The sequence below is a fragment of the Peromyscus eremicus genome, chromosome 4, assembly GCF_949786415.1.
Source record: "Peromyscus eremicus chromosome 4, PerEre_H2_v1, whole genome shotgun sequence".
Taxonomy (NCBI): Eukaryota; Metazoa; Chordata; class Mammalia; order Rodentia; family Cricetidae; genus Peromyscus; species Peromyscus eremicus.
In genome coordinates, this window is record NC_081419.1 from 15,638,614 (window position 1) to 15,664,126 (window position 25,513).

Here is a 25,513-nt window from a genome sequence, read left to right on the forward strand (position 1 = left end):
TGGAGACACTCACCACTCACGGGGTGCCTGAAAACACCCAGTAATGACAACTGATCCTTCAGCTGATACCCCTTCAAGAGACCCAAGGCTCCAGGAGATCAGGAGTGGGAGCCTAGCTAGGGAGCACCGCAGGTCTCCAGTTTCAAGCAGCTCCCCTTGGACACACCAACAGTTTTCTGTACCAGTGAAAGCCACTTGCTCAGCCCACATAACAGCAACCAACCTTGCTTCCTCCTTCTTTGAGAATCGAGGACCCTGTCTGTGCAGACTCCCATTCTACCTCAGCTGGAGCGTGTGTGTTTTCACCACTGTCCCGCCACTGGCAGGCTGGCACACCTGCCTTGATCCTTGCTTGAAGTATCCCTTTAAAGAGCTCTGTCATTCCTGTTTGGGGTTCCCAGAAGTCAAGTGAAAGGCTCTATATTACACAGCAAGTTAGCAGGGCAGTTAGGACCAGAATCCAAACTGTAGAGAACTTGAGTCATTCTGGGGACTCCCCATGGCACTCTCTGCTGTGTTGGGTGGCTCCTTGGACATCCCAGCCTGGCCTGGGATAGCAGAGACCCTAGTGCCCCGCACCAATCCAACCATGAATGGACAGTCAATCCCATGCCTATTTCCAGGGCTCAGGGGCTTGGACAAAACCCACGGAGAAAAGAGGCCAAATTCATACCAAGGGCCAGTCTCAGCGAGTCCTACCGCCCCTCCAGCACCGCACACTTCAGCTTTCAGAGGACACCCTCTGCAGCAATACTCCAGCTGTACCCTCCAGGCTCGCTAGAAACACAGGCCTTCTAGCACTGAAACTGACAAATTTATTGAAGTCTTGGAAAGAGCGGATCACCAGAGAATAAATAAAAGTCACGGGACATTTACAGAACCAACAGGTGGCCAAGATCCTAGTTTTCAGGAATGATTTTGACTTAACACATGGCCAAGCTTTGTGTCTGAGACAGACTCCATTCGGAGGACCCCCAGCCCAGCCTTCTCCAGTGGGAGAGACCTCCCAGTCTGGACTGGCAGATTCATCCCCCTGCGCCCTGCACAGGATCGCAGTCTGTTTGGCAATGGTGTCTGTCCTTGGCGCACAGCTCTGCTCTGCTCCTGAGAGAGGCTGTGCCTTAGGAGAAGTGGGGAGCTGCTCTCACATTTAAAGACTACGCCTTGGAGAAGGGACTCCAGAAAGCTCCACCTCCTCAACACATTCCAGAACAGAACGATCTGGAGACTCCAGGGAGGGAAAACTGGCGGCAGGGAGGAGAGGTTTGCTCCTAGGTTTTGTCAGTGGCGGGGGAGGACACAAGCATGGTCCCCGACCAAGCCCCATCAGAAGCAATGAAGCAAGTCGTTACTGTTTTATGCCAGGACTTGAGGGCCAGAGCCTGGGCCTCCCGCCCTGTCTGAAACAGCAGCAAGGGCTCCATTAACTGGTCGACAACAGGAAAGAAATGCTTACAAAACATGGTCAAGAGTCACTGGCCTGTGGACAGCCACCAGGCAGGCAGGCCATCCTTGTGTCCAGGGAAGGGCTAGGGAGCCCCCTCAGGCCCAGGGAGGAGCCAGGGATCCTGGCAGTGGGGCAGTCCTACTCTCCCACTTGGGAACCCTGTCCTTCCCTCAGAGGTCCTTGGAATGGACAACGTGGGGGTGGGGCTAGCTGCCCACCCAGAGGCAGCACCAAGACCCCTGAGTTAGAGCCAGGGGAAGTGGGGGCCTCGGTCAGAACTGAGCGTGGTCTACCTCATCCAGCCAGGAGGCGGGGCTAGCAGGGAAGTCGGGGTAACCGCCACTGCTCTCGGTGGACAGATCAGAGCTGGGTCCATTTCCAGCCAGCACCCTCATGGGTGGGGGCCCACCTGGGGGCCCTGAGGGGACAAGGCCCAAGTTGGAGTCTGGGTATACCAGGCTGGAGAGGAGAGGCTGGGGGCCGGGAAGGCTCTGGGGGGCTGCAGGAGATGGAGGGATGCCGTAGGGGCTTCCTGGACGCAGCTCTCGGTACTGTTCTGGACCAGCCAAGCCTCCGTGCTCCAGTGCAAAGCTGCCGAGCCCTCCTCCTACAGGCCGGCCCAAGGCAGGGGTGGGCTCTCCGAGGCTGCTGTACAGGCCGTTGGCGGGCCCCATGTCAGTCATGGACGGCTCATCTGCAGTGGAAAAGAGAGCTGGGATGAGAAGCTCATCCCTCCGTCTGAGGTTCCTGTAGTGTCCGACCCTGACTGAGTAAGGGAGACTGTCCTAAGCACAAGAACGAAGGGATCGGCAAGTCTCTCCAGCTCTCTCGGAACTAAGACTGCCTTTGCCCCTCCTCCACCCCCTACCGGGGCCCATTCAGCTGCACCTTCCAAGGAAGGCTTTGATCTCAGATCGGAGGCTTGCTACCCCAGCCAGAGCCCAGGATCGGGCAACCCTGGGAAGGACTCATTTTGTAGATGAGGAAATTTAGGGCCCCAGAGGCTGTGTTAGTAACCGGAGGTCACAATACAGCCCCAAACAGAAGTGGGTATTAAGGGATGTGAAGAGTGTTCTTGGTGTAGAAAATAAGAGGTTGAGTTCCCCAGGGGAGGCTGGAGAACTTCTCTGCCTTCCAAAGTTGCAGTCGGTTGCCTCAAGAACAGCAGAGGATGGGGGGCCTGAGGGCCAACTTAGATCCTCCCCAGGAAGGCAGCCGGGGGTGTGGGGTGACAGTCCCAGCCCACAGATAGTTGACGCGGCGGGCTTACCAGTGAAGGAGACCTCGGCGTCGCTGTCCTGTCCCTCCTGGATGCTGTCCTTGTCGGACTTGGAGCTGCCGCGGGAGCGCTTCATATTGCGGAAATACTGTCCCCAGCGCTGCCGGCCCGCGTCTTTCTTCAGTCGCTTTTCCTTGGCTCGGCGGTTCTGGAACCACACCTGGGGGGTAGGGATGGTGAGTGGCCGCCCAGCTTCCCTCGGAGCGTGTGGCCCTTGTCGCCCGCGGGCCCGGGGGACGCGGCCGAGCGCTGACCTGCACCACGCGCATGTCCAGGCCGGTCTCGGAGGAGAGCTGCTCCCGCACGTGGCGCGCCGGCTTGGGCGAAGTGTTGTAGGCACTCTTCAGAGTCTCCAGCTGCTTGGCGGTGATGGTCGTGCGCGGGCGCTTGGCTGTGGCCTCGGCTTCTGCGCGGGACAAACGGTGAGGCCGGCCAGCCCTCTCCCGGCGTCTCACCCCAAGAGCCCCGCATCGCTCTCCGGATGCCCGTGGCGCCCTGGCTCCCCGGCAAAGGCTGCCGGTGGCCCCGCGCACTTCATCGAACGCGGAGCACCGGCAGATGGGTTCTGTCTTAAGAACCCGCCGTGGCGCACAACGCAGTCAGACACGGTTCTCGACCCCCTTATTCTAATAGTTTGTGTGAGTCAGATCTTCGCGGTCAAAGCTGCTAATTCTTCATGGTCAAGGCTGCTAATTCTCCCAAAGCGGGCAACCTCCTGTTCCCACCGCCGCCGACGCGACTGCTACTCGGGCTCCTCCCGGAGCAGCCTGCTGAGTGCCTGGGGCTTCAGGTCGCCCCACCTCCCAGCACCAAACCAATTCCCGTCCCCAGCCTCCAGGACTGAGTGTTTCCCTCATCGGCAGTGAGGGCCATCCCCGCCCACTGACCTCGCTGCTTGGCTGTTTCGTAGTCCGCCTTGCACACCAGCCGGCTGTCTTCCATGAGGTAGAACTCGTCCCCCGTGGCCAGCTGCCGCTTGCAAACCACGCAGGCAAAGCAATGCAGGTGGTATACGAAGTCCTGGGCGCGGCGAACCACCTGCGTGGGCGGGATGCCCAGCTGGCATGCGGCGCACTTGGTCCCGAAGCGCCTGCGGGATGCACAGGGTGCGGCTCAGTAGCTCCTTCGCCCAGAGCGGGTCGCAAAGCAGCGAGCTCCTAGCGCCTGGGGCGCGGTCAGAAAGACTCAGCCCTGCTCCACAGCCTAGGCAGAGCCACAATACCCTGGGTAGCCGAGCCTGCTCCTTGCTGCTAGGGAAGGTGGGTCTAGAGGGGCACTGCCTTACCTGGGTCAGTTCCCTCGGCTCCAAGATGCCCGAGCTTCCCACACCCCAGATATTTAAGGAACAAAACCACATTTTAAGAGGGAGTAAGTCTCATACAATTCTACGATTGTATTTAGGTTAATTTTTTTTAAGCTAACAAACAACTGCTTTCATGATTTCCAAAACAAATTACCCTAAAAAGTAATGCTGGGGCTGGAGGATCGCTGGGCTGGGTGGCTAAGAGCACTGGCTGCTCTTCCAGAGGCTCTGAGTCTGGTTCCCATCACCCACATGGCAGCACCCACATCACAACCATCTGTAATTCCAGTTGCAGGGGATGATCCAATGCCCTCTTCAATCTTCTGAGGGCACCAGGCATGCATGTGGTGCATAATACACACACGTGGCCACTTACATATGCACATAAAATGAAATTTTTTTTTAAATGTCATGAGGAGCCCCATCCTGAGCTTGGCCAGACCCCAGAGTGCCTTACCTGGGCAGGGACCTAGTTATCATGAAGCTCAGCCTCGTTTCTGCCAGCTCCCCCCCCCCCTTCACTCTTTCCCATGCTCCAGAGCAATTCGGCAGCCTGCTTACTTGAAGAAGTCATCTTTGCAGTAGACGCTCTCCCCGCGACTGAAGCAGCGCTCAGCCAGAGGTATGTGGCAGTCACTGCACTTGAGACACTTGCTGTGCCAATGTCGGTCCAGAGCCTTAAGGATGAAGCGGTCCAAGATATGCTGATCACAGCCGGCACACATTGGGATCTCTGTGGATACAAAAATAACCCAGGTCATGGGACCACAAAGATGGGTGATGGCCCTTTCATTGGCTGGGGCCAGCTGGCAGGCCTGCAGACCTCAGGGCTGTGCAAGGATCTGCTTCCCTGTACACCTTCCCCTGCCAGCTCTCAGGGGTACCAGGCTCCCCAGTGAGGACAATGGACGGATACTGTATCCTGCAGCACCCCTCGGCCTCCTTGCAAAGGAAACTGAAATAGGCCTAGAAATGTGTCTGCAACAGGAAAGGTGACCAGGCTGTCCCCTAAAGTGGAATAATCATTCTACAAGGTGTCCCCAGTACCAGACAAGGCATGTCCATCTCAAATGAAAATCCTGCCCCTTGGGTGATCTGGAAAGCTGGGTCAAAAAATAGGACACATGTCCTTACTAGCAAGGGCAAAAGGCCACACATGGGACTTTATTGCCTTTGCGATTTTGCTCAACAAAACATCTTGGCCTCACTCTGCAGAGTCCCAGCAAGTGAGGCTGTCCAGCCCTGGCTCCTGCCTGCAGCATTTAAGGTATAAATGGATAGTGGCCTCACTTTGAGTGGGTGCAGGTGTTTAGGAGTGACTGGCTATGCTTTTATGAGTATATCTGCTGCTCTCCTGCTCAGGTATGAGTTGGAGTACACAGTAGGTGGTTTCACCCCTCTATACCATCAATTCCTCAAACACCTAAGTTCTCATCAATCAGTTCTGATTCCCCAACCCCCACCAGACCACAGGCCTCGGAAATCAGGTTGGGGAACTCCAAAGGTGCCTTTCAAGAGCCAGGGAAGCACGGAGGGGCTCTTCATGTTCATGGGATGAAGAGTCCCTGATAATTTAGGAACGGTTTCTAGAAGAAGGGAGAACCATGTGCAAGACCTAAGACCCACTCATGATATCACACCCACACCAGTGTCCTTACCTCTCTGGCTATAGACAGCTAGCTTCAGACTGGCCTCTAGATGGTGGGAGGAATTAGAAAATAACAAAATCTGTCCTACCACCCTCCGGCACTGGCCACAAGCCTGCGATGGATACTGTCCCGCATTGAGCAAAACCGCATCTCCAAGTGTGGGCATGGAAATCATTTGTAGTTGTATCAGATCACGGGAGCCATCATAGGGCAGCGAGGATTCCCAGAAAAGAGTGGGGTGGCGGGACAGACCAGACGCTGCAGATTCAGCACCCAGGCACGGACAGCGCCTCGGCCGCCAAGAAGCCCACAGGAGGCCCGCATCCAACAAAAGCCATCGCCCACCGCCAAGCCTCCCAATGAAGCCACCCTGGACCTCCGCTTGCTTACGTTGCATGGTCACTCCAGCCTCCGCACAATTTCCTACACAGAGTTGGAGGGCCCTGTGAAGCCTCGGGAGCCAACAGCGCTCTAGCAAGCCTCCCGGAGCTCTGGAGCCTGGCTTACCAAGCCTTCCTCCCCTCCCCCTTTCTCATCCTCCCCTCCCACCTCTTCCTCCCAGCCCCTACGGTCAACCCCTCCCATAAACCATGGGAAAAGAAATAAATAAGCAAGTAGGTCATATCCGACCCCCCAGACTGGATAGAATCCTTTTCCCGCCTGCTCCAACCTTCTGCCAGCCTGTCTCTTTTCCCATTCTGTATCCCATCAGCCTGGAAACCCGGAGAACGCTCCTACTCCCCAGAACCAAAGCCCTGCAAAGAAATTGATACAACCAAGAAACTGGGGGCCCAGACAAGTCCCACTTTCCCCTGAAAACGGGTCTCGGCCACCAGCCTAGTGGTAAGCTGCGGGTGCAGCCACCAAGGCCCAAATCAGGGGAGATGTGTGGTTCAGCATGACCTGACCCTGATCCCTCTTAGAAGTGGGGAGGGACTGGGTGAAGGAAGTTCCCTAGGAGACACTCTTGCTTCCTGATTCCTGGGTCTCTTGAAACAGCTTCATATGTTCCCTCCAGCTCAAGGGCCTCAGCCAGCTCAAAGCTGCAAAGGGTTCCCTAAACCGTTTCTGAATCACCAAGGGCTCCTTAGCCCGAGGACCAAATGCCAGGACAACGCGGCACCAGGGGCCCCACACACTTTAGAGGTTGAGGCGCCTTTGCCTAGCCGTGCCAGAGCCCCTCAGAGATACCCTTGCCCAAATACCCTGGGTTATTCCGGCCTCTGCGCACAGGCCAGAAAAAAACAAAAAAAAACCACCAAAAAACCGAGGATATCTGAGCCTGTCCGGTGCAGCCGCTCCGTCGGGCACCCACCTCGGCGCAGGTCGGCCCTCCGAGCCAGCAACGCCAGCAGCAGGTCACCGCTCGCCGCCGATTCCCGAGCCGGGTCCAGCTCCCCTCGAGCCTCCATGGGGCCTGTGGCCGGGTACTGCCGCCCTCCGACCCTGAACTTCTCTTGGGTCCGGTGAGGCCACCGCTGCAGAGACTCCCGAGCTGGCGTCGGAGCGACTCGTGTCGCTGCTGGGCGCTGTGCCCACGGGAGGCCTCGGGGCGCCAAGCCACGGGCCCGCGGAGGGCGGAGCGGCGGGGGGGCGGGGCCGCGGGGCGGGGCTGGGCCGGGGTCTTGGAGACGCTCCCGAGGCCACTGGCGGCTCGGGGCCCAGAAGCCGTCCGGCTTGCACTTCCCGAGGATGGAGACAGAGCTGTTACCCAGTCAAGGCTTCCCACAGATGTTTGCCCCTGCCCCGAAGCAAGTTCACTAAGGCTCTCGGAGGGCTGAGGTCCTGAGGGAAGTGTCAGGGAGGGAAACGCATTCTCCTATTGCTCATGTTTAGCCTCTGAGCCTGAGCTGGAAAGCATTGGGACCACACCTGGTCAGCAGAAGGGCAACCTGATAACCACCGAGGGAATGTGGCTGCAAAGAAGCCACAGCAGAGCTGCAAGGAGCCCGACTTGCCGCCCCCTCTCCAGCTCTGACACTTCCGGACCCCACCTCTGGAACTGCCCACTGGAGCTAGTGCAGGAAGAAGGAACGATACTTAGGACCTCAGGCCTGGTGTCCTTTGTGGGAACACAGAGCCAAGTCTCTAGGTCGGAGAAGAGCTGGTGTGGAAGCCCTGGGATCTATCCTCACTTCTTAGAGCAATTCCTGCACGTGGATTTCCACATCTGGCCCCCATCAGAACAGGTGAGTCCACCAGAACCCATCCTATCCTTGCATGTACCCTCACTGAGGGCTCACAGGACCCAGTCAGGAGACAGGCCTGTGCTGTCACCCGCAGTAAGTAGAATCCAGCAGGGTGTAGGGTCCTGACAACTGTCAGGGACACCCAGAAAGTGTTTGAGGAATCAGCAGGTTGCTGCCACCCTCCTGGTTCCTCTGCTTGCCCTGCTCTGCCTCTGCCCCTTGGACTGTGAACTCTCAGAGCCCAGGGTGGGAAGGATGAGTTTTCGAACACAGGATTTCCCACCTGCTCCCAGCAGCACACCTGCTGCCTCGGCAAGAGCCCTGTGCCTGCATTCATCCCTTCGTGTTGCTCTGTACTTGTTATTCTAAGAAGGTCAGAGAACACCAGCTTGGAGTGAAATGGGTGCTGGGCGAGCTGGGATGTGAGCCATTGAGTGTCAGCTGCTACAGAGGCAGTGGGGCGGGGGCCTTGTGTGGCTAGACTAGGGAAGGGGCGGCCCCACACTGCTGGGCATCTGGCTTACCTCCAACAATGCCTCCATTATTTTCCAACGTCCATAGCAATGAAATGGCCCTTGGGGATCAGAGTTCAGGCGGGAGACTTGGCCTGGGGACCCCTGCTGTAAGCCAGAGCCGTTCTGGATGCTGAGGGACATTTGATCTCTACGTTTCTTTATGCTCCTTACTCTGCCCCTTCTTGACACCATCTCAGGCCAGCCTCAGATTTTGTTTACTCTTGACCCTGTGGCCTGTACCCCCTGCCGGCTATCACCTCATACTTTCTGTACTTTTTTTCTCTGCAGCCACTCCTACGCTACCCCTCCTAGCCACTCGGAATTCTGTCCTTCTCCTTCCCGCCTGGTGTGGAGGCCTCTGGGTTGCAATGGCTCTTACCTTGAGCCCTGCTGAAGGTACAGAGGGCAGCAGCTCCGGGGGCACCAGGCTGCTCTCGCTCGCAATCGTGTTCCGCTTCTAGCAGCATGGCAGTCACTAATCCAGTGGTTGGTGCAGGGTGTTCCCTGGAGTGCTGGATTTCTTCCAGGCTTTGGCCCACTCTCTGGACCAGCGCTGTCCGCGGTGCTGAAGGAGGCACTAGCGTGCTGGGGCCCTTCTCCAGCCTGTCCCGCCCCTCCTCTGTCCCCGCCCATGGCCCCTTCCAGGCCTGGGCAGGCGGAGTCAGGCTGGCGTCACTCCAGGGCTGGGTTTGACCAGTCTATGAAACGTGGTGAGTCCTTTTCCAGGACCTTCCTTAACCTGCCACATAGTAGCACAGCGGCTCCAATTTGCTCTGTTCTGGGCTCTGGGCCTTGGCTGGAGGCACCATGTTCACAGTATGCGGGTTTGAGAGCCTCAGGGCTGTTAGCCCGGGACTCTGCCCTCCCCTGGTGGAGCAGACTAGACTCTAGGTCCAAGTCTCTGTTGTAGGCACAAGCCAGAAGCCTCCAACTGCTACTGGTGGCCTCTAGAACTCCCCATACTCAACCACCTGTATCCAGTACACTGCAGGCAGGTTTTAGACTCTCCTCTCCAATCCCCACCTCTGGAAGAGGGTCAAGTGTGCAAATCCACCTGCTACTCCAAGGCTCCTCACAGAAGCTCCCAGGTTCCTGCAAGGCGATCCGCTATACACACACTGCCTCAAGATGACAGAGCAGGGACATAGAGCAGATGGGAAACTTGGTGAGAGTCTCAGCAGCTTCTGGGCTTGTCGGTCTCCCCAGGCTCTGGCAACCAGAAGCACCTCAGCAGGTTCAGTATTAGAGAGAGAGAGAGAGAGAGAGAGAGAGAGAGAGAGAGAGAGAGAGAGAGAGAGGTGGCTCAGTGGTTAAGAGCACTAACTGATGTTCCAGAGGACCTGGGTTCAATTCCCAGGCTGTCTAGTGTTCAATCACGCCAAGATAAAAAACCAACAACTAAAAGGAAGAACAGAATGAGTGTGGGGTGCACTTGCTCTGCTCTCGGCACTTTGCTAACAAAGGTGCAGAGTCCTGCAACTCTCAGCCACCATCCATTTTCATTCTTCACTTTCTGCTTGACCTCTGGGCTGTCTTCCCCAAAGCGTCTAGTTTAAACAAGAAATTCTAGAACTTCAGAGTTGGGTCTGCAAACTAGAAGAAAGCAAAGGACTTAGAGCATTTCCTGAATCCAGCCTAACGTATAGCTTCTCATATTCCAAAAAAACAAACAAACAAACAAAAACTAATAACAACTTTACTAAATGTCAAATTTCTTTATTCTTAAAATGTGCACAGTAGAATTTACTGAAATACAAAATGTACCCTTCCTTTGCAGGTAAGAAATTTCATTGACATTTTCATGCCAACTGGCTTTTTAATCAAAATCTTTGCATTAAAAATAAATAAACACTTAAATTACTGAATTATTATATCCATTAATTGCAATACATCTCATAATACTTCAGACTTTAGAAGAACAGACCTACACTTGGCCTAAAGGTAGGTCTCAGGGCTGAGCGGGGCCCTGGAGGAAGAATGCAAGCCTTCTCACTGCAGAATGGACAGTCCAAATAGGGATGTATGTGGCAAGCTTGTCCCCCAGAAGGGATGACCTGGGACTCCACAAGAGCAGCTGAAAGTAGGCTATGCCCTCTGTGGGCTTCTGCAGACATCAGCATGTCAGGCCTTGTGGGGTACTGCGGCAGCCCCGGGGTCACAGTTACGTAAGTCCCCTTCAGCAACGTTCCCCAGAGGCAGTTCAACTGCGGGCTCAAAGCATTTCTCTTTGGAGCTGTGCTTAAATAGGCCTCATTTTCAAGCTGACAGGCCAATGGTGTCTCAATAACCTAGACACACAGCCAGCAATAAGGACAAGCTCTTTTCTTGTTTGTTTTTAAAAAGCACAGGATTCCAGGTTTCTAAGAAGAAACCTCCTGCCACAGGCAAGTGAAGCAGGAGATTCAAATGGCTGGGCCCAGGCTATGCCGGCCCCAGCAGGAAAGCCTGGCTCTCAGAACTGATCCTCCCATGTGATGGAAGGAGGGTTAACAATAGCCCAAGGAGACTGATGTCCATTTTTTTAAGTGGCAGCAGGAACATTGGTAATACAGGGTCTTAAATGATACTCATGTGATCAGCTGTCATTGGGAAGGACGCAAATATAAAATATAGATTATGCAAAGTGAATGTATATTTAACCAAGTCATATCCATGTGAGTACACAGAGGTACACACACACATTTATCTCTCTCTCTCTCTCACACACACACACACACACACACACACACACACACACACACAAACTAGCTTGCTTTATCCAAATAAAAAGAAGCTCCTGAGCCATGACAGGTCTCAGTAGGAATGTTTCCATAAATGTAGATAGACTTAGTCCATTTTTTTAAAAAAAAAAGTCTTCAGGCACAAGTTTACCATTCAGTGTTTTGGGATATTACAAATAATGTATTTAAACTGTTAAATTTTTGTTTGTCTGTTTTTAAAGTCACCCCCCCCCAAGGCCGGGAAGCCTAGTGTGCAGGGGCCATTGCATGTGCCCAGCATCCTGGGCCCCCACCAGTGCCTTCTCATGGTGCACATGAGACATGACAGGGGCTCTGGAGGCTTCCCAGAGACTGCGCTCTCCCAACAGTGCCCACCACTGTGTTGCAGAGTGGAACCCCACCACAGGGCCCAGGCTGGGCTACAGCCAGTCTTATCCACTGTCACCACCCTTCCTCTTCTGAGCCACTGAGTGTCTCACCCCCACCTTGGGTTATTTCTGAAGACACAGAGAAGCTACGAAACAACTCAGGGGCCTCTAGGCGCTGAACCCCACAAGGTGACCAGACCTCCCTGCTCAACCTCAGAGCACTGAGCTCCCACGAAAGCGCCCGAGGCTCATGTATGAACAGCTACACAGTACACATCTGTGGCAGGGCGAGTGATGCCTGGAGAGGCCTCTGTGCTTTGGCTGCTCATCACTGGACACTGCCCCCAGGGAGCAGGGGTTAGGGGTTAAAGGGAGGGCAAATGTAGATGTGAGGCCTCGTGAGGGAGCAGCAACACGGACCTGCCTCCTTCCAGCCTACAGGGCAAATACACACAAGTCTGACATGGAGGCTGGGAAGGTGAGGACAAGGTACCAGCAATGCAAAATGTTCCAGTAAAAACAAAATAAAATGAAACAAAACATGCTCCTCCAGACACCATGCTGGGCACATTTCCAAATCCCTGATCCCAACATTGGAGCTGCAGGTGTGCGGGTGATTTCAAAGGCTTCCTCTGTGTTGCTATGGCTGTCCGGTGCTCTACACAGCTGAGTGGTAGAGCCGGACTTTCCATCGCTTGGACCTCACTCGGAAGAAGAAGTACATGATCATCAGGAACAAGGAGGAGGCCACATAGAGCACCACACAGAGGCTCATGTCCAGACTGGAGAAGCCAACTCCCAGGAAGGGCACAGCTGCTTTGGCCTCTTCCAGTGCCTGCTGCCCCTGGGGGCTCTGGAGTTTTAGGTCCAGTCTGTGGTGCAGGCTCTTAGAAAGGTCAGTTCTGGGGCCCAGCATGTGGGGTGGACGGAGACTCTCAGCATCCTGATGTCCCCAGGACTTCCCTGAGGGGTTAAGACCTTCACCCTCTTCCTGTTCCCTGCCCAGGACTCCCCAGTCATCAAGACTGCCTTGGTCCACAGAGTATGTATCCACCAGGTTGTCCCTGCTGTAGTGCTGCTTCAGGAACACAAGCACCTGGTCCTCATTCCAGCTGTCCAGGCCTTTAATTTCCTCATGGCAGGCTGGGCAGAGGTCTGGAGTGGGCCATGGAACCTTTGGAAACTTGGGATCCTCGCTCAGATGGCCTAGGAGGGAGGCAAGGAGAGAACCACCGAGAAACCTTTCAGCCACAGGATGCTGGACCTCACCCATCCACACTAGCTGTACCCCTGCTTCGCTCCTCCCCCACTCCTGTGTACCCAGTGCATGCCCTCTCCTCTTTGGCAAGCCCCGACACTTACATGCAAAGGAGGGACCCTGCATTCTGGGCTCTACTTGCCACTCAAGGGACCACACTCTTGTGACCCACCTAGACCCTCCCTCTTTCATGGGTCCATGAAGTTCTCACTTCTGCATCCTCCTCCCTACCCCCTTTGTTTTTCAAGACAGGGTTTCTCTGTATAACAGCCCTGGTTGTCCTGGAGCCCAATCCCTAGGCTGGTGGTGGAACTGGGGACAAGGTGAGGAATCTTATGAGCATCATCACACCAGGCTACACAGCCCCTTCCCACTGTGGCCTAATGATGTGGGCACTTGTGGATGGGGACGAATGGCAGCGTCCCCTGGATGGGGCAGCCCGGCTGGTGCCTTGTTCTGGCTGCCTCAGAGCCAGGCGCCTGGGGTGTGGGGAGGTGGAGAGGCAGGAGGGAGATAGGGAGGCATTAGGGAGAAATCCCTATGCAAGGGCCACTGAGCAGCGCCTTGAGACAAAGCAAATCCGCCCCACGAAAGGCACCGTCTGCTTCTGGTGCCAAGAAAAACCAATTTTCTTTAGTGCTTTAGTTGTAATATGTTTTATAATACAGCGGATTAAACAAAAACCAAGAGTTTAGCGACATTTTCCGTTCATCTCTATTAAATTCATTTCTCAGCAGAATTACTCTTAAGCCTAATTTTAATCTGCCATTGATTTTGGAATAGCGGGAATTACTTAACTCTGACAGACTACATGTGCCCTCTATTTAGTTTTCTTAAAACAAAATCACTTTGCAAGGTTTGCTTAACAATCTGAGATGTGTGTGTGTGTGTGTGTGTGTGTGTGTGTGTGTGTGTGTGTGTGTACATGCTTGTGCACATGTGTAGTGTGTACACATTCTGGTAGAGGCCAGAGGTGGACACTGAGGATCTTCCTCAATTACTCTCTGAGGCTCTTATGTTCTTTTTCTTTCTTTTAAATTTTATTTTATGTGCATTGGTGTTTTGCCTGCATGTATGTCTGTGTGAGGGTGTCAGATCTTGAAGTTACAGTTAATAGCTGCCATGTGAGTGCTGGGAATTGAACCTGGGTCCTCTGAAAAAGCAGTCAGTGCTCTTAACCACTGAGCCATCTCTCCAGCCCTGAGGCTCTTATGTTCTAATACAGAGTCTTTCACTGAACCTGGAGTTTGCAGATTTGATTGGGCTAGATTGGCCAACAAGATCCAGGGATTGCCTCCACTTCCCCAGCACCAGAATTATGGGTATGTGTTGCTGCACACAGAATTTTCTTTTTTTTTTTTTGAGACAGGGTTTTTCTGTGAAGCCCTGGCTGTCCTGGAACTCCCTTTGTAGAACAGGCTGGCCTCGAACTCACAGATCCTCCTGCCTCTGCCTCCCAAGTGCTGGGATTAAAGGCATGTGCCACCACTGCCTGGCCCAGATTTTTTAAGAGACCAACTCAGATCTTCATGCTTGCATGGCAAGAATTTTACAAATTGAACTAAATCTCCAGCCCCTGTGAACAGATTTTAAAGACACTAAAAATGGTTAGCAAAATTTCTATAGTTTCTTTTTTTCCAGAGTTCAAAATTATTGGTGGTAAAGTTGGAGAGGGGTACCAGAGGGAGAAGAAAGAGCCCCATCAGTTTCTATAAGAGCCAGGAGCCCCAAGGTCAGCGGGACACAGCCCGAGACACCCAGAACCAACGTTCCTGTCCTAAACACCCTGACCAGGGCTCCTTGGCAGCCTTGCAGTGGGCTGGACCCTCCAAATCCAGGCAAAGTATGTGCTCGACAGTGTCAGAAGAGCAAAGAAGATGCAAACCTCTCACCTGCCAGGCGGCTGTTCACCATGTTGTGCTTCCTCCAAAGCCAGAGGACAGCTTGGTCTGGGGTTTCCACAGAATTCATGGACTCCTTAGCCATTTCCTCAAAATGCTCACCACACTCTTTGCACCCGAAGAATGTGTGAATGTATCTCCTTATGGTCTGTAACACAGCCTGCGGGTCATCTTTAAAACCTGCAGGAGGAAGAAGGCCATCAGTGCTGCAAGCCGACGGATCACCACACCCCAGACCACGTAGTGGCTCCAAGTGTCCCCACAGAGAACCATGGCATGGGAACTGGCAGTGGTGAGGTCTGCTCCCCTGCGTGAGGACAGTGGTAATCACACTGGGCATACCTCATTACTATGGGCATCCTGAAGGTTGAGTGCTAGTACCAAGAGGAACAAGACCCAATAACTCAGATGCCTCGATCCCCATAAGCCTTAAAAGGATGTCCTAACATTCCTCGACCATGCTCCTGGTTCTCTCTGTCCTTGACCGCATGACCCAAAGAACAACCTAACCCCAAGAGTGTGTTTTTCTTAGGATCATCCAGTTGTGTGCACTTTCCTGTTTTGTAACCCCTAAAAGTGTTGCTTGTGGAGACGAGGCTGTCACTCTGAGCCCAGGACCACCCGGGTACAGATTCCACAGAACCAGGCCCAGGAGCGAATATGGCTACGTACAATCTTCCTTGAGCAGATGGGCAGCAACAGTTACCAGGTGGCCAGCTGCTGGGGCTCCCTCTGGGAGGATGGACAGAGAGGCAGGTTGGCAAGGGCTGCACTCTTTCGACAGGACTGAGCTCTCCAAACGGTGACAGTTTTATTCTTTTGTTTGTTTTGATTTTTTTGGAAGTGAGATCTTGCTATGCCACCCTGGCTGGCCTAGAACTTGCAAAAGAGCTCAGGCTGGTCTTAAATTCAAGGCCATCCTCCTGCTTCAGTCTCCTGGATATTGGAATTATAGGATTATAAAACTACCACATCTAACTGGTGGATGTTTTGTTTGTTTTATTTTGTTTTTTTTTGAGACAGGATTTCTCTAAGTAGTTCTGGCTGTCCTGGAACTTATTTTGTAGACCAGGCTGTCCTCAAACTCAGAGATCTGCCTGTGTCTCTCTCCCAAGTGCTGGGATTAGAGGTGTGTGCCACTACCACCTGGCTGGTGGTGGTTTTAAAATACAACAGTCCAGCATCTAGGACCACAGTTCACAGCAAAATAGGGGCTTATAGGATAGAAGCAGCAGACATGAAGGGTACACAGCATTTCCAGAAAGCAATCCATCCCAAAAGCAGAAGCACGCAGCCTGAGCCAAGCAATCCAACTGCACAGGGTTGCACTCTTTCGACATCCCAGTGCAGATGAGTATGCAAGTAAGGGACCAGCACCACAGACAGGCACAAAGTGACTGAACAGAAAATGCATTTCTCACTGGGGGTGGGGGGTGGGGGGGCGGGCAGCGGTCTTTCCATCTACAGCAGCCTGCATGGATGTCTGCTTCTCAATAGGCCCTGACCCAGGTGTCTGTCAACAAGAAGCTCTTGGACACAGGGAGTTACACTAGGACCTTTATATCTGGGAGGTAGAAATCAGCGTACTACTGTTCCTGCTGGCTTTGAATATGCCCATGGGTAGCTGGGCAATGCCTGGTGTGAGATACCATTGCTGCTCTTGTGACCAGCCTGCCTGGCTTCCTCTCCCTACCAGCTCTCCAAACATCTGCCTCACATCACAGTAATCCCTCTTCTTGCCCACCAAACCACTGCTCGCTCCAGCCCTAATCTTTAAAGTGGACAAGAACCATAAACCACTACCTGGGGGAGGGTTAGACCCTGCAGTCAGCACTTTAGTAGACGGGTTTAAATCAGCAGCGAGAAAAGAAAACCTCAAAGACTTAATCCTGCTCCTCGACTGACCCAATTCCATGGCAGGAGACTGCTCTCCTCAGAGCTGCATCAGGCTGTGTTCATGAGGAGGAGTGTTGCAGCTGCCTGTCTGAATGGAGTCTGTCATGCAGACATCTCAGGACCTGCGTCTCCGGCTGTCTCAAGTGTCTTTAAGCATTCCTCCTTGAGCACACATCAGCAGTGCTCTGAGGGGTTAGCACAGCAGGAGCATGGCAGGCCAGCACTCACTTCCTTTCTCCACATAGACAAGAGGTCTCTGGAGTCAGCCTGTTTTAAATTAAATTACATAGTGTCATGGGCCTGACCTCAGAGTCTGGACTGGTCCTAGGGTTTCTCCCTGGTGTGCTCCTCTTCTGATTTCTATGGGAATGTGACGCTAAGACAAACCAAGCCTCTCCCATCCTGGATATACCCTTTTGCAAAGTGATTTAGGTGCTTCTGTGATGAGTTGGGTCCACTTCCCTAGCCCTGAGTTCAGTCTGTACAAACAGGATATGGCTGAATGACAACCTGCTAAGGCCTTCAGGATCCTTCCTGATCTTGGCGCCACCTGGTAGGAAGCTGAGGCTGGCCTACAGGAGTGAGTTAATCCCAGCCCCCAACCCTGGATGGCCAGTTACTACCAGACACCCACACAAACAAGCCCATGCCTAGGAATAGAAGAATCATGCAGTCCAGCCAACCCAACTGCTGACCTATCCAAACACAAGCAAGTAAAATGGTGGGTGTTTGACAACACCACATAGTTATAAGAATTTTATAGCTGGGAGGTGGTGGTACACACCTTTAATCCCCGCACTTGGGAGGCAGAGGCAGGTGGATCTCTGTGAGTTCGAGGCCAGCCTGGTCTGCAGAGTGAGTTCTAGGAAAGGTTCCAAAAGCTACACAGAGAAACCCTGTCTTGAAAAAAGAATTTTATGATGCTCCTGGAAGGCATAGTGGATGGCATGGACTCCACTAAGGCTTGGTGTCAACATGAGTGGACATGTGCGGCCACACAGACTAAGGCACAAGAGCTGAAAGACAAACACTGATCCACAGCTCCAGGGCCTGATGGATTGGAAGTACCACATGGCCACACGCAGAGTGGAGGAAAAATTCAACAGGGGCTAGTGCCTTGTGAAGAGAGCAGATGTACTTCTCATTTTGCGATTGTCCCTATCCTCAGGTTGTGTAGTTTTCAAGTCCATGTGACAAGCAGCCTTTGGGACTGTCCCTGGTCACAGGTTCTTGTTCCCTTGGGAGCAGGGTGGGCCAGTGAGACCAAGGTGACAGAGTGATGAGTTCCTCTGCTGCTGGCTCCCTTCTCCTAAGCCAGCTGCCAAGATGCCAGTGGACCTCAGAGAAATGGATGAGGAGCCCCTAGTCAGGACCCAGCAGGGACTTGAGGGCCTCAGAGGAGCAGCTAGCAGGCAGTGGGAAAGCTTGGAAGCAGGTCTATCCCAAGTTGAAATGGGTCTCACTATCCTGAAGCTGAGGACCCAGGTTAAGTCACACTCAGATTCCTGACCCACAGAAACTGTAAGACTATGAAAGTAGGATTTTGTTTGTTTTTAAGATTTATTTATTTAATGTGCACTGGTGTTTTGCCTGCGTATACTCTGTGTGAGGGTGTCGGATCCCATGGAACTGAGTTACAGACAGTTGTGAGCTGCCATGTGGGTGCTGGAAATTGAACCCAGGTCCTCTTAACCACTGAGCCATCTCTCCAGCCCGAAAGTAGAATGTTTTCAACTGCTAAATTTGAGGCTAAATTATTCTAGAACAAATGACAAATAATATACCTCACTAAACAGGGTCCACTTGCCTATTTCCTTGAGTAAACCAAGGTGAGTTTACATTACAGATCCTGGCGGGTCTGTCTTCTCTGTGGCTTCTTTTTAATAAGGCTGCTGTGGCAAAGGGTGTGAACTCTCTCTCTCTCTCCCTGCTGCCTTCCACACAGGCAGGCTGTGTTTGTGCTGTCTGCATTCTGAGACGCTCATCTTCAGACTTAGCATGTCCCCTCCCCGACACCTAGAAGACTGGCAGCTCATGGACAGCAAAGCAAACTCTTGTAGGTAATTATGGTAGCACACACCACGCACTGGAACTAGACAGTGAATGCAGAAGGCCACTCACACCAGCTCGGTTAGGCAGATTGTTACCTGTGCCAACCAGTGCTTCTGGATGGGTGGAGGCCTGAACCGTCAAAGTATGAAACAGTTTCCACAGGGAGCATGGGTAGCCCCTCAACTCCAATCGGCTTCCTTGACATCCCACCCATTTTATGTGGCTGGTAAGAAAGATTCCAGAAATCTGAGGGGAAAACATCCACAGAAAATACAAGTGTTAAATTAACACTAGCTGAAGGATGCCGTGGGCCTTGCTTGGGGAGATGATCATACAAGGGTATGTATTTATCAAAGCTTCTCACTGCATGCCTATAATCCAAGCACTTAGAAGGCTAAGACTGGAGATACATGAGAGAGATGATCTCAACAAACAAACGAAAGAATCGAACAACAATGTAAACCCCAAAGCCCTGAGTGCCGTGCTGCTGTGCTGTTGGAGCGCAGCTCTCACAGCGTGTTCTTGGGCTTGTCTATGCAGGCAGAGGGGGCTCTCCAAGCAGAGAGACAGGGCCTGTGCTGTGGGCACCAAGTACTGACAATGAGGCCAGGGAGACACCACAGGTGAGCGGATTTACTTCCTTTCTGTGGACTCTCGTCCTGGGCCAGAGCAGGAGGAGACGTGCTAGGTGAAGGAAAGCGGCGGGATTTACACTAGACATGGCCAGGGCTGGGACTCACCCGCATTTTGTTGTTGACTAGGTCTAGGATGGCATTGTACGGAATCTTGTCCAGGGGGAGGTTGGCCAGCCACTCCTGTACTGTCTCCAAAAGCTTCTTGACTGGTGGCCGGCCGGGGAACAGCTAAGAGAGGAAGGACCCATCCTATAAGATGTTGAGAAAAAGTGCTACTACCTCCCAAGGTCTGAAAGCAGTATGGAGAGCTGTGACCTTGTGGCAAAGTCCACAAGGCAGGGTCAAAGTCCCACAGCACACATGCCCTACCTCAGACAGACCTTTCAGGAAACAGCTCAACCTTAGGACCAGCCTAGAACTGGGGTTCTTCAAGAACCAGGAGGACAGCAGATGGTTATTTCACAATGTCAGACAGGGGACAACCGGGTAGGGTATGTTACTAAGTTATCAAGAGCTCGGTGGCCCTCCAGAAGGCACTGCCTGTATGCTTATCCTGCCTCTCTGCAGTTCTTCACTTCCAACAGCCTCTTCTACGGTCTCTAAGCAACGGCCCTACAGCTGTGTGGGAACAGGGACCTTTCACAGGCAGTGATGCCATGTAGCCTAGTGGCTGACTCACAATACAGGAGCCCGGAGAACCCTGGCGGTCTTGTCCTCCTTGGATAGTACACTGTTGTCTTATTACACATGCAAGAAGAAAGGCTGCTTTGGCTGTATTTTTATGCATTGCTTACAAAGTACTATGATCAGTTAATCAGCATTAAATTCGTTCTTAGAGGCTTAAGTAAATTTTACAATAGTAACTTTTTGTCGTGATTTAAGGAGCTGCCACCATCATAAGGCAGGCACATCCTCAAACACCAGAGTTAGCTGAAAGAGGGCAGGAGGGCAATATGCAGAGAGGCATACCCATCGAGACACGGTTAATTCCTGTGAGCCAACAACTATATGCCTGGGTGAGTCTGCTGCCTGGAGGTCATTCCAGGGCAGCAGGTCTAGTGAGACATATAGTTAGTTTAGCTGAACACTTTTTGTTTTGGAGACAGAGTCTCTCTATGTAGCCCCGGCTGACCCGGAATTCAATAAGTAGAGTAGACTAGGCTGTTCTTAAACTCCCATAGATCTGCCTGCCTCTGCCAACCGAGTGCTGGGCCTGCCCTCGGCCAGCCAAGTGCTGGGACTAAAGGTGTGTGCCACCAAACCTGGCTGGACATACTTTTAAAGAACAAAGCCATCCAGTGCCATCTCAACCCTGAGTAGCACAGTGAACTAAAAACTTACCTAGCAGTATTCACTGAAATATCTGACCCATTATTCCTTGAAACATAAATCCTATTCCCTTCTTTTTTCTGGTTACACTATAAATGTAAATGTTTACAATCTAACTAGCTAGACAAAAGCAGTCCTATCAAGGGACTTTCCACTTAGTGAAAGTAGGCCTGTAAAATACCTTGCTTCTGTATCTGTACACAGTATAAGGTAAGGTGGGTCTAACACTTCACTTGTGCCAATAGTGGTGGTGGGGGAATCTGAAAGGCCAGAAAGCAGCAGGACCACAGCCAGACCAGACTGGGCTGTTGCAACCAACAGGAGGGCTCCGGCCATTCCCAAAGGGCCGGGCAGTCCCCCTCCCTAACTCTGCGCACTGGAGAGGAATACTTGGCGGGAACTAAGCGTGACACTTCCCCCTCTCATACCAGCTACCACAGCGTTAGCCTGTACTACAAATCACCGAGGTGGAAGTGGTCCCAGCCCATCTAGAAGGTCCGAGAATGTCAAGCACGCTGTCCTGTCTACTGGACTTCCGCCTGTCCCTCCCTCCCTGCCCAGCATGAGTTCTGTTCTTCAGGAGGCAGCCGTTTGAAGCCGCCAGCTCAGGGCCCCTCTTCTAACCCTTGAGAGCCCTCCCTCCTACCAGGGCCAGAATGGCCACGGAGCACACATCTGCCACACCTAGTGACCTTCCTGCATTAGCTTTGTGAGATATCCCTTCATTTGCCCCTTAGTCCTGCTCAGCACCTACGCATCGAACTGATTTCCTCACGTGGCTTCTGGGAAACCATGGCTATGCTGGCTGGTCTTCAACCTGACTCTGGATGGCAGGACCTGGGTTGTGTTGTGTCATGACTTTTCCTTCCCCTGGACACACAACTCTCCTAGAACCCTATTGTGAAGCTGCCTAGGAGCAGGTCCCCGCCTTTGCTATCTATCCAACCCATTCATTCCTCACGCCTCATCTACCATTCCCTCAGCCTGCTGACTGCGCCACGTTAGTGGGAAGTCGGAGCTCAACATGCTCTGCTCCTGTTCTCAGCCTCTTCTGACCCTCCCTCACAGGCAAACACCAGTCAATACCAGCAAATACCAGTTAATACCAGGGGGTCTAGGCTAGCCAACCACCCACATCAGCAGACAGATGCCCCAAGCCCATACTAAATGGGGCCTAGTAGAGCAGTCTGAGCAGAACCAGCCACACCTTGGCGATGACTGTCATGAAGTCCTTGAATGTCTTTAGCTGAGCTCCAGCCAGGGACCTGTGGGCAGCCAGCTCCACTCTCAGCAGGTAGTGAAGTCCCGACTCCAGGTCTGCGGTGTACAGCTTGGCCCTGAGAGGAACAGTGAAGAGTTAGGATGGATACTTCCTGCTTTCCTGTACAAGGCCCCTCTTGTTTCTGTCAACACCCCCAGATGGGAGGCAGACAGAGGGAGCTGGCCCAGGGGGATAGCCTCTCTGCTGCCCCGAGTCCCATTCATACTTGCCTGTCAAATTCTTTCCAAACCATAACCTCTGCATTTTCCTCTTTGTTGGGCTTTCCAGGCAAGGAAAGTGACTTTTTCCTCACATCCGGCAAGGATTTTAAATACGAGGAGAAAAACGATCGCAGAGGCTTGGCTCTGTGAAAGGGACGAGAAGATGCTGTTATGGCTGTCCTCCAAGACCATGCAGCCTCTCCAGGCCACAGCCTGGAGGAGAGCTGTTCAACTCCCACACACTCTTCACCATCTGAGATCGGAAGACAGAACACCAAGTCCAGAGAACCGCCGACAGCCGCAGTGAGCATCACGGCTCATCTACACTTGCTGGGACTGTAAGATGCTTGTCAAGTTGTTTGAGCATCTGCCCAAACCAGTTCATCCTGGCTATGGCTCCACTGTGCCAGAGGGTCTTCACGACATGCTTGCTCTGCCAGCTGAACCGTATCTGGAGGCCAGGCCTGGGGTTGGCCACTCCCAAGCTCTCTGCCACTCAGGAGCCAGCAGTGGTGTTATTGTAAAGTATTACCAAGGCTTTGTGTTAGAGATTGCACATGTGACAGTCTTGGTGCTACGTGTACATACATCTGTCTTTAGAACTCAACTGCAGTTACTGGGGTAACTGTTAGGGCAGCCTCCCATACAACCCACCCTCTGTACATAAAGCTAAAGAGTTATGAGGTGTGACTGAGACCTTGGGAAGGCTCTCCTTCAGCCGTAGAACTTTTGTTAACTTTCACATCTATTTTGCTTTCGGAAGCTTTATTCAAGGTCACTTTATTGATCTGGTGCCTGGTGTCCAACCCCACCTCTCACTCTAGACAAGGCTTGCTGGCCACAACAAACACAACCAAAAGCCCAGACCTAGCACAAGAGGGACACCTGTTTCACTTGAGGTCTGTACAGAAACCCACGGAAACAACCAGAGGCAATGGCCACTCCAGATCCTGGAGCCTGGAACATGGTCACAACAGGTCGGGGAAGGTGGCCAGACATGGCTTCCTTGCATCTTGGCCAATGAGTCTGTCACATGGACTCTGAGTCTTTATCCAGTATGCCAATGATGCACGAGTCTCCACAGACCTTATTGAATGCTCATCTACTCATTATACAAAATAGCACTTACACATTAACCAGGCCATGAGACCCATTTGGGTAAATCAAGTAACAGGAAGGAACTGAAGAAATGCCAAGTGTCCCCAGAAATGCTTTGTCCCTATCCAGTGCTCGGCTCACCACGATGTTGTCATATGGAATCAAATCTAAGATCACCTGCAGAACAAGAAATCATGTTACCTTCATGCTTTTCTTGGAAAACATCCCAGAGTGTGTAGACCCACCACTTCACAGGCCATGCTTCACCCAACAGGTGCCGAACTGTTCAGAGAATATCGCTGTCCACCCGTACGGCACATGGAAAACCTTGCTCCACTTGTCAACAGCTGGGTGATGGGACATGCAGTGCTATACCAATTACACAAGACCGAGGCACAGCACCACAATCAGTCTGTACCCATCCCTCTGCAATCAAAAGCAGTCTCTGCACTTTAACTTTTATTGCATTTTAAGCAGCTCACCAAGTCACATGTCCACTCTCATTTAGCAACTTTCCAGAATAATCAAAAGTAACATTTGTTGTTTGTGTGTATGTGTGTGTGCACACATTCATGTATGTGTGCTAGTGCATGTGTGTATGTAGATGCATGCAGAGGTCAGAGGACAACCTAAGGTGTCATTACTCAGGTACCATCCACTTTGTTTTTGAGACAGAGTCTCTCATTAGCCTGAGGCTTGCCAAGTTGGCAGGTGGGCTGGCCAGCAAACTCCAGAGATGTGTCTACTCTGGCTCCTCAGCACTGGCATTACAAGTGTGCTGCTGGGGATGGAACTCAAGTCCTAAAGCTTTCAAGGTAAGCACTTTATGGGCTGAACCATAAAGTAACCCCCAAAGTAACATCTGTTACTAAACTTTACCTTTCTGAACCAGTTTGTCTGCTACAGAATCTACATGAATTGAGTAATTCACCACTCATCAGCTACAGCCCTGTTTTCCCCACACACTGGCTACTGTGTGCCCACATTTCCGGGTTTTCCCCACACACTGGCTACTGTGTGCCCACATTTCCGGGTTTTTCCAACACACTGGCTATTGTGTGCCCACATTTCCGGGTTGACTGGCAACTCAACATCATTCCAGGTCTAAGCCAGGAGGTTTGGGGTGGTTCCTGCAGGTGACTTGTACCGGTTGGGCTTGCTTAGGCTGAAGGAGCTGCAGTGTGGTTTTAGTGACAGAGAGACCATGGTTATGGTATCTCAGTATCTAAAAACCCCTCCTGTGCTCACCACATGGCAAGTGGAGTCTGTTGTTCTCTGCTGCTCTTAGATGTCAATAAAGCCAGTTACTTCCAGGGATGAGGAACAGATTACATGTGAGGTGGATCATGTTGTTGTTGTTGGTGGTGGAGGTCCTTTTTTGTTTGTTTGTTGTTGTTATTGTTGTTTTTGAGATTTTTGTAGCCTTCGCTGGCCTGGAACTCATATGTAGGCCAGGCTGATCTTAAATGCACAGAGACCTGCCACTTGAGTGCTGGGATTAAAGGCATGGCACCAGACCTGGCCACAGTGGTTCTTCTTGATCATGACTCTTAGGGCACCCTGGGTTACAGCTCCTACCCAGAAGGTCAGGCCTTACTGATCCCAAAGGTATTGACGTGCTGGTACTATGGGGACAGGGTGACTGGCAAGAAGATGGGGCTTCAGCCATCTTCTGAGGGACAAAGTCCTGTTTTTGGTTTATAAGTGTACATGTGTATATGAAGGGCACAGGGGCACTGCCTGGAAGATCTGGCATGTAGTGGCTTCCTCAGTAGGGAAAGGAACTGGGCATGAATGAGTTCCAGGCTCTGCTGCTTCTCAGTCCTTTGGCTGAGAATCCTGCCAACAATGAAGAGAAGGATAAGGTGCATCATCAAACATGGAGGGAGAGCAGGAAGGTCCTAGAGTGCAGCCAGGCACATGTGGTTGCCACACTGTTGTCTGTAGCCTGCCTCACACCGTCCAGGGCCTACTGAGGGCAGTGCTATCTCTTCTTTCCTGAGCTACCCAGATAACCTGGAGAACCGCATTCAAGTGGCATGAAGGAAGAGCCCACGGGTCAATGCTGAATTCCCATGTGGGCCAGGAGGCCTCCTTCTTGTCTTCAAAGGACCCTGGCATTAGCAACTACGTCTCTAGTCCCTTGGTTTGATACTTGGCCAAAGCTGAAGGCTTCTGAACCACCCACATGACACTAACATCTCACAAAAGCAGCAAGGTCCTACGGACTCCCGGATGTGGTAACAGGACACAGGAGATCTACAACAGTGGCACTGATGGAAGACACAGCTATGGCTGGACTCTCAGAGGCAAGCCCTGTCACTCCAGCATTTCTTGCTATATACAGGCTGGTGACTTAGGATCTCTGTAACCAATGACAGCTCAAAGCTCA

The 25,513-nt window shown here is 52.4% G+C and overlaps 2 protein-coding genes across 3 annotated transcripts in view; both read right to left on the reverse strand.

The window, feature by feature from the left end:
- Positions 1-1,719: 1,719 nt before the first annotated feature.
- Lhx3 (LIM homeobox 3) lies at positions 1,720-8,849 on the reverse strand. Of its 2 annotated transcripts, none has more exons than XM_059259121.1 (6): positions 8,762-8,849; positions 4,591-4,762; positions 3,614-3,816; positions 2,981-3,132; positions 2,718-2,886; positions 1,720-2,141 (listed from the first exon to the last, which is right to left on the reverse strand). In XM_059259121.1, the coding sequence occupies exons 1-6, from the start codon at positions 8,847-8,849 to the stop codon at positions 1,720-1,722; spliced, it is 1,206 nt and encodes a 401-aa protein (XP_059115104.1). The 2 variants fall into 2 exon arrangements, with proteins under 2 accessions (XP_059115104.1, XP_059115103.1); XM_059259120.1 differs by lacking the exon at positions 8,762-8,849 and adding an exon at positions 6,994-7,090.
- A 1,270-nt stretch (positions 8,850-10,119) lies between these two features.
- The window catches only part of Qsox2 (quiescin sulfhydryl oxidase 2), a 31,838-nt gene continuing 16,444 nt past the window's right edge, over positions 10,120-25,513 (reverse strand). The window contains exons 6-12 of the mRNA XM_059260327.1: positions 23,153-23,298; positions 22,033-22,167; positions 21,749-21,878; positions 19,318-19,440; positions 18,673-18,823; positions 14,621-14,809; positions 10,120-12,676 (exon numbers count right to left, since the gene is read on the reverse strand). Coding sequence (XP_059116310.1) covers positions 12,129-12,676; positions 14,621-14,809; positions 18,673-18,823; positions 19,318-19,440; positions 21,749-21,878; positions 22,033-22,167; positions 23,153-23,298 — 1,422 coding nt within the window. The 3' untranslated portion in view covers positions 10,120-12,128. The remainder of the gene's footprint in view (positions 12,677-14,620; positions 14,810-18,672; positions 18,824-19,317; positions 19,441-21,748; positions 21,879-22,032; positions 22,168-23,152; positions 23,299-25,513) is intronic.

Excerpts from the sequence above, each read along its gene's own strand:
- Lhx3 (XM_059259120.1), bottom strand. The coding sequence starts at position 7,090 with ATGGAGGCTCGAGGGGAGCTGGACCCGGCTCGGGAATCGGCGGCGAGC. Across the intron at positions 4,763-6,993 it reads GAGGGCCGACCTGCGCCGAG|AGATCCCAATGTGTGCCGGC; the intron begins GTGGGTGCCCGA and ends TTGTATCCACAG. Across the intron at positions 2,887-2,980 it reads TGGACATGCGCGTGGTGCAG|GTGTGGTTCCAGAACCGCCG; the intron begins GTCAGCGCTCGG and ends CCTACCCCCCAG.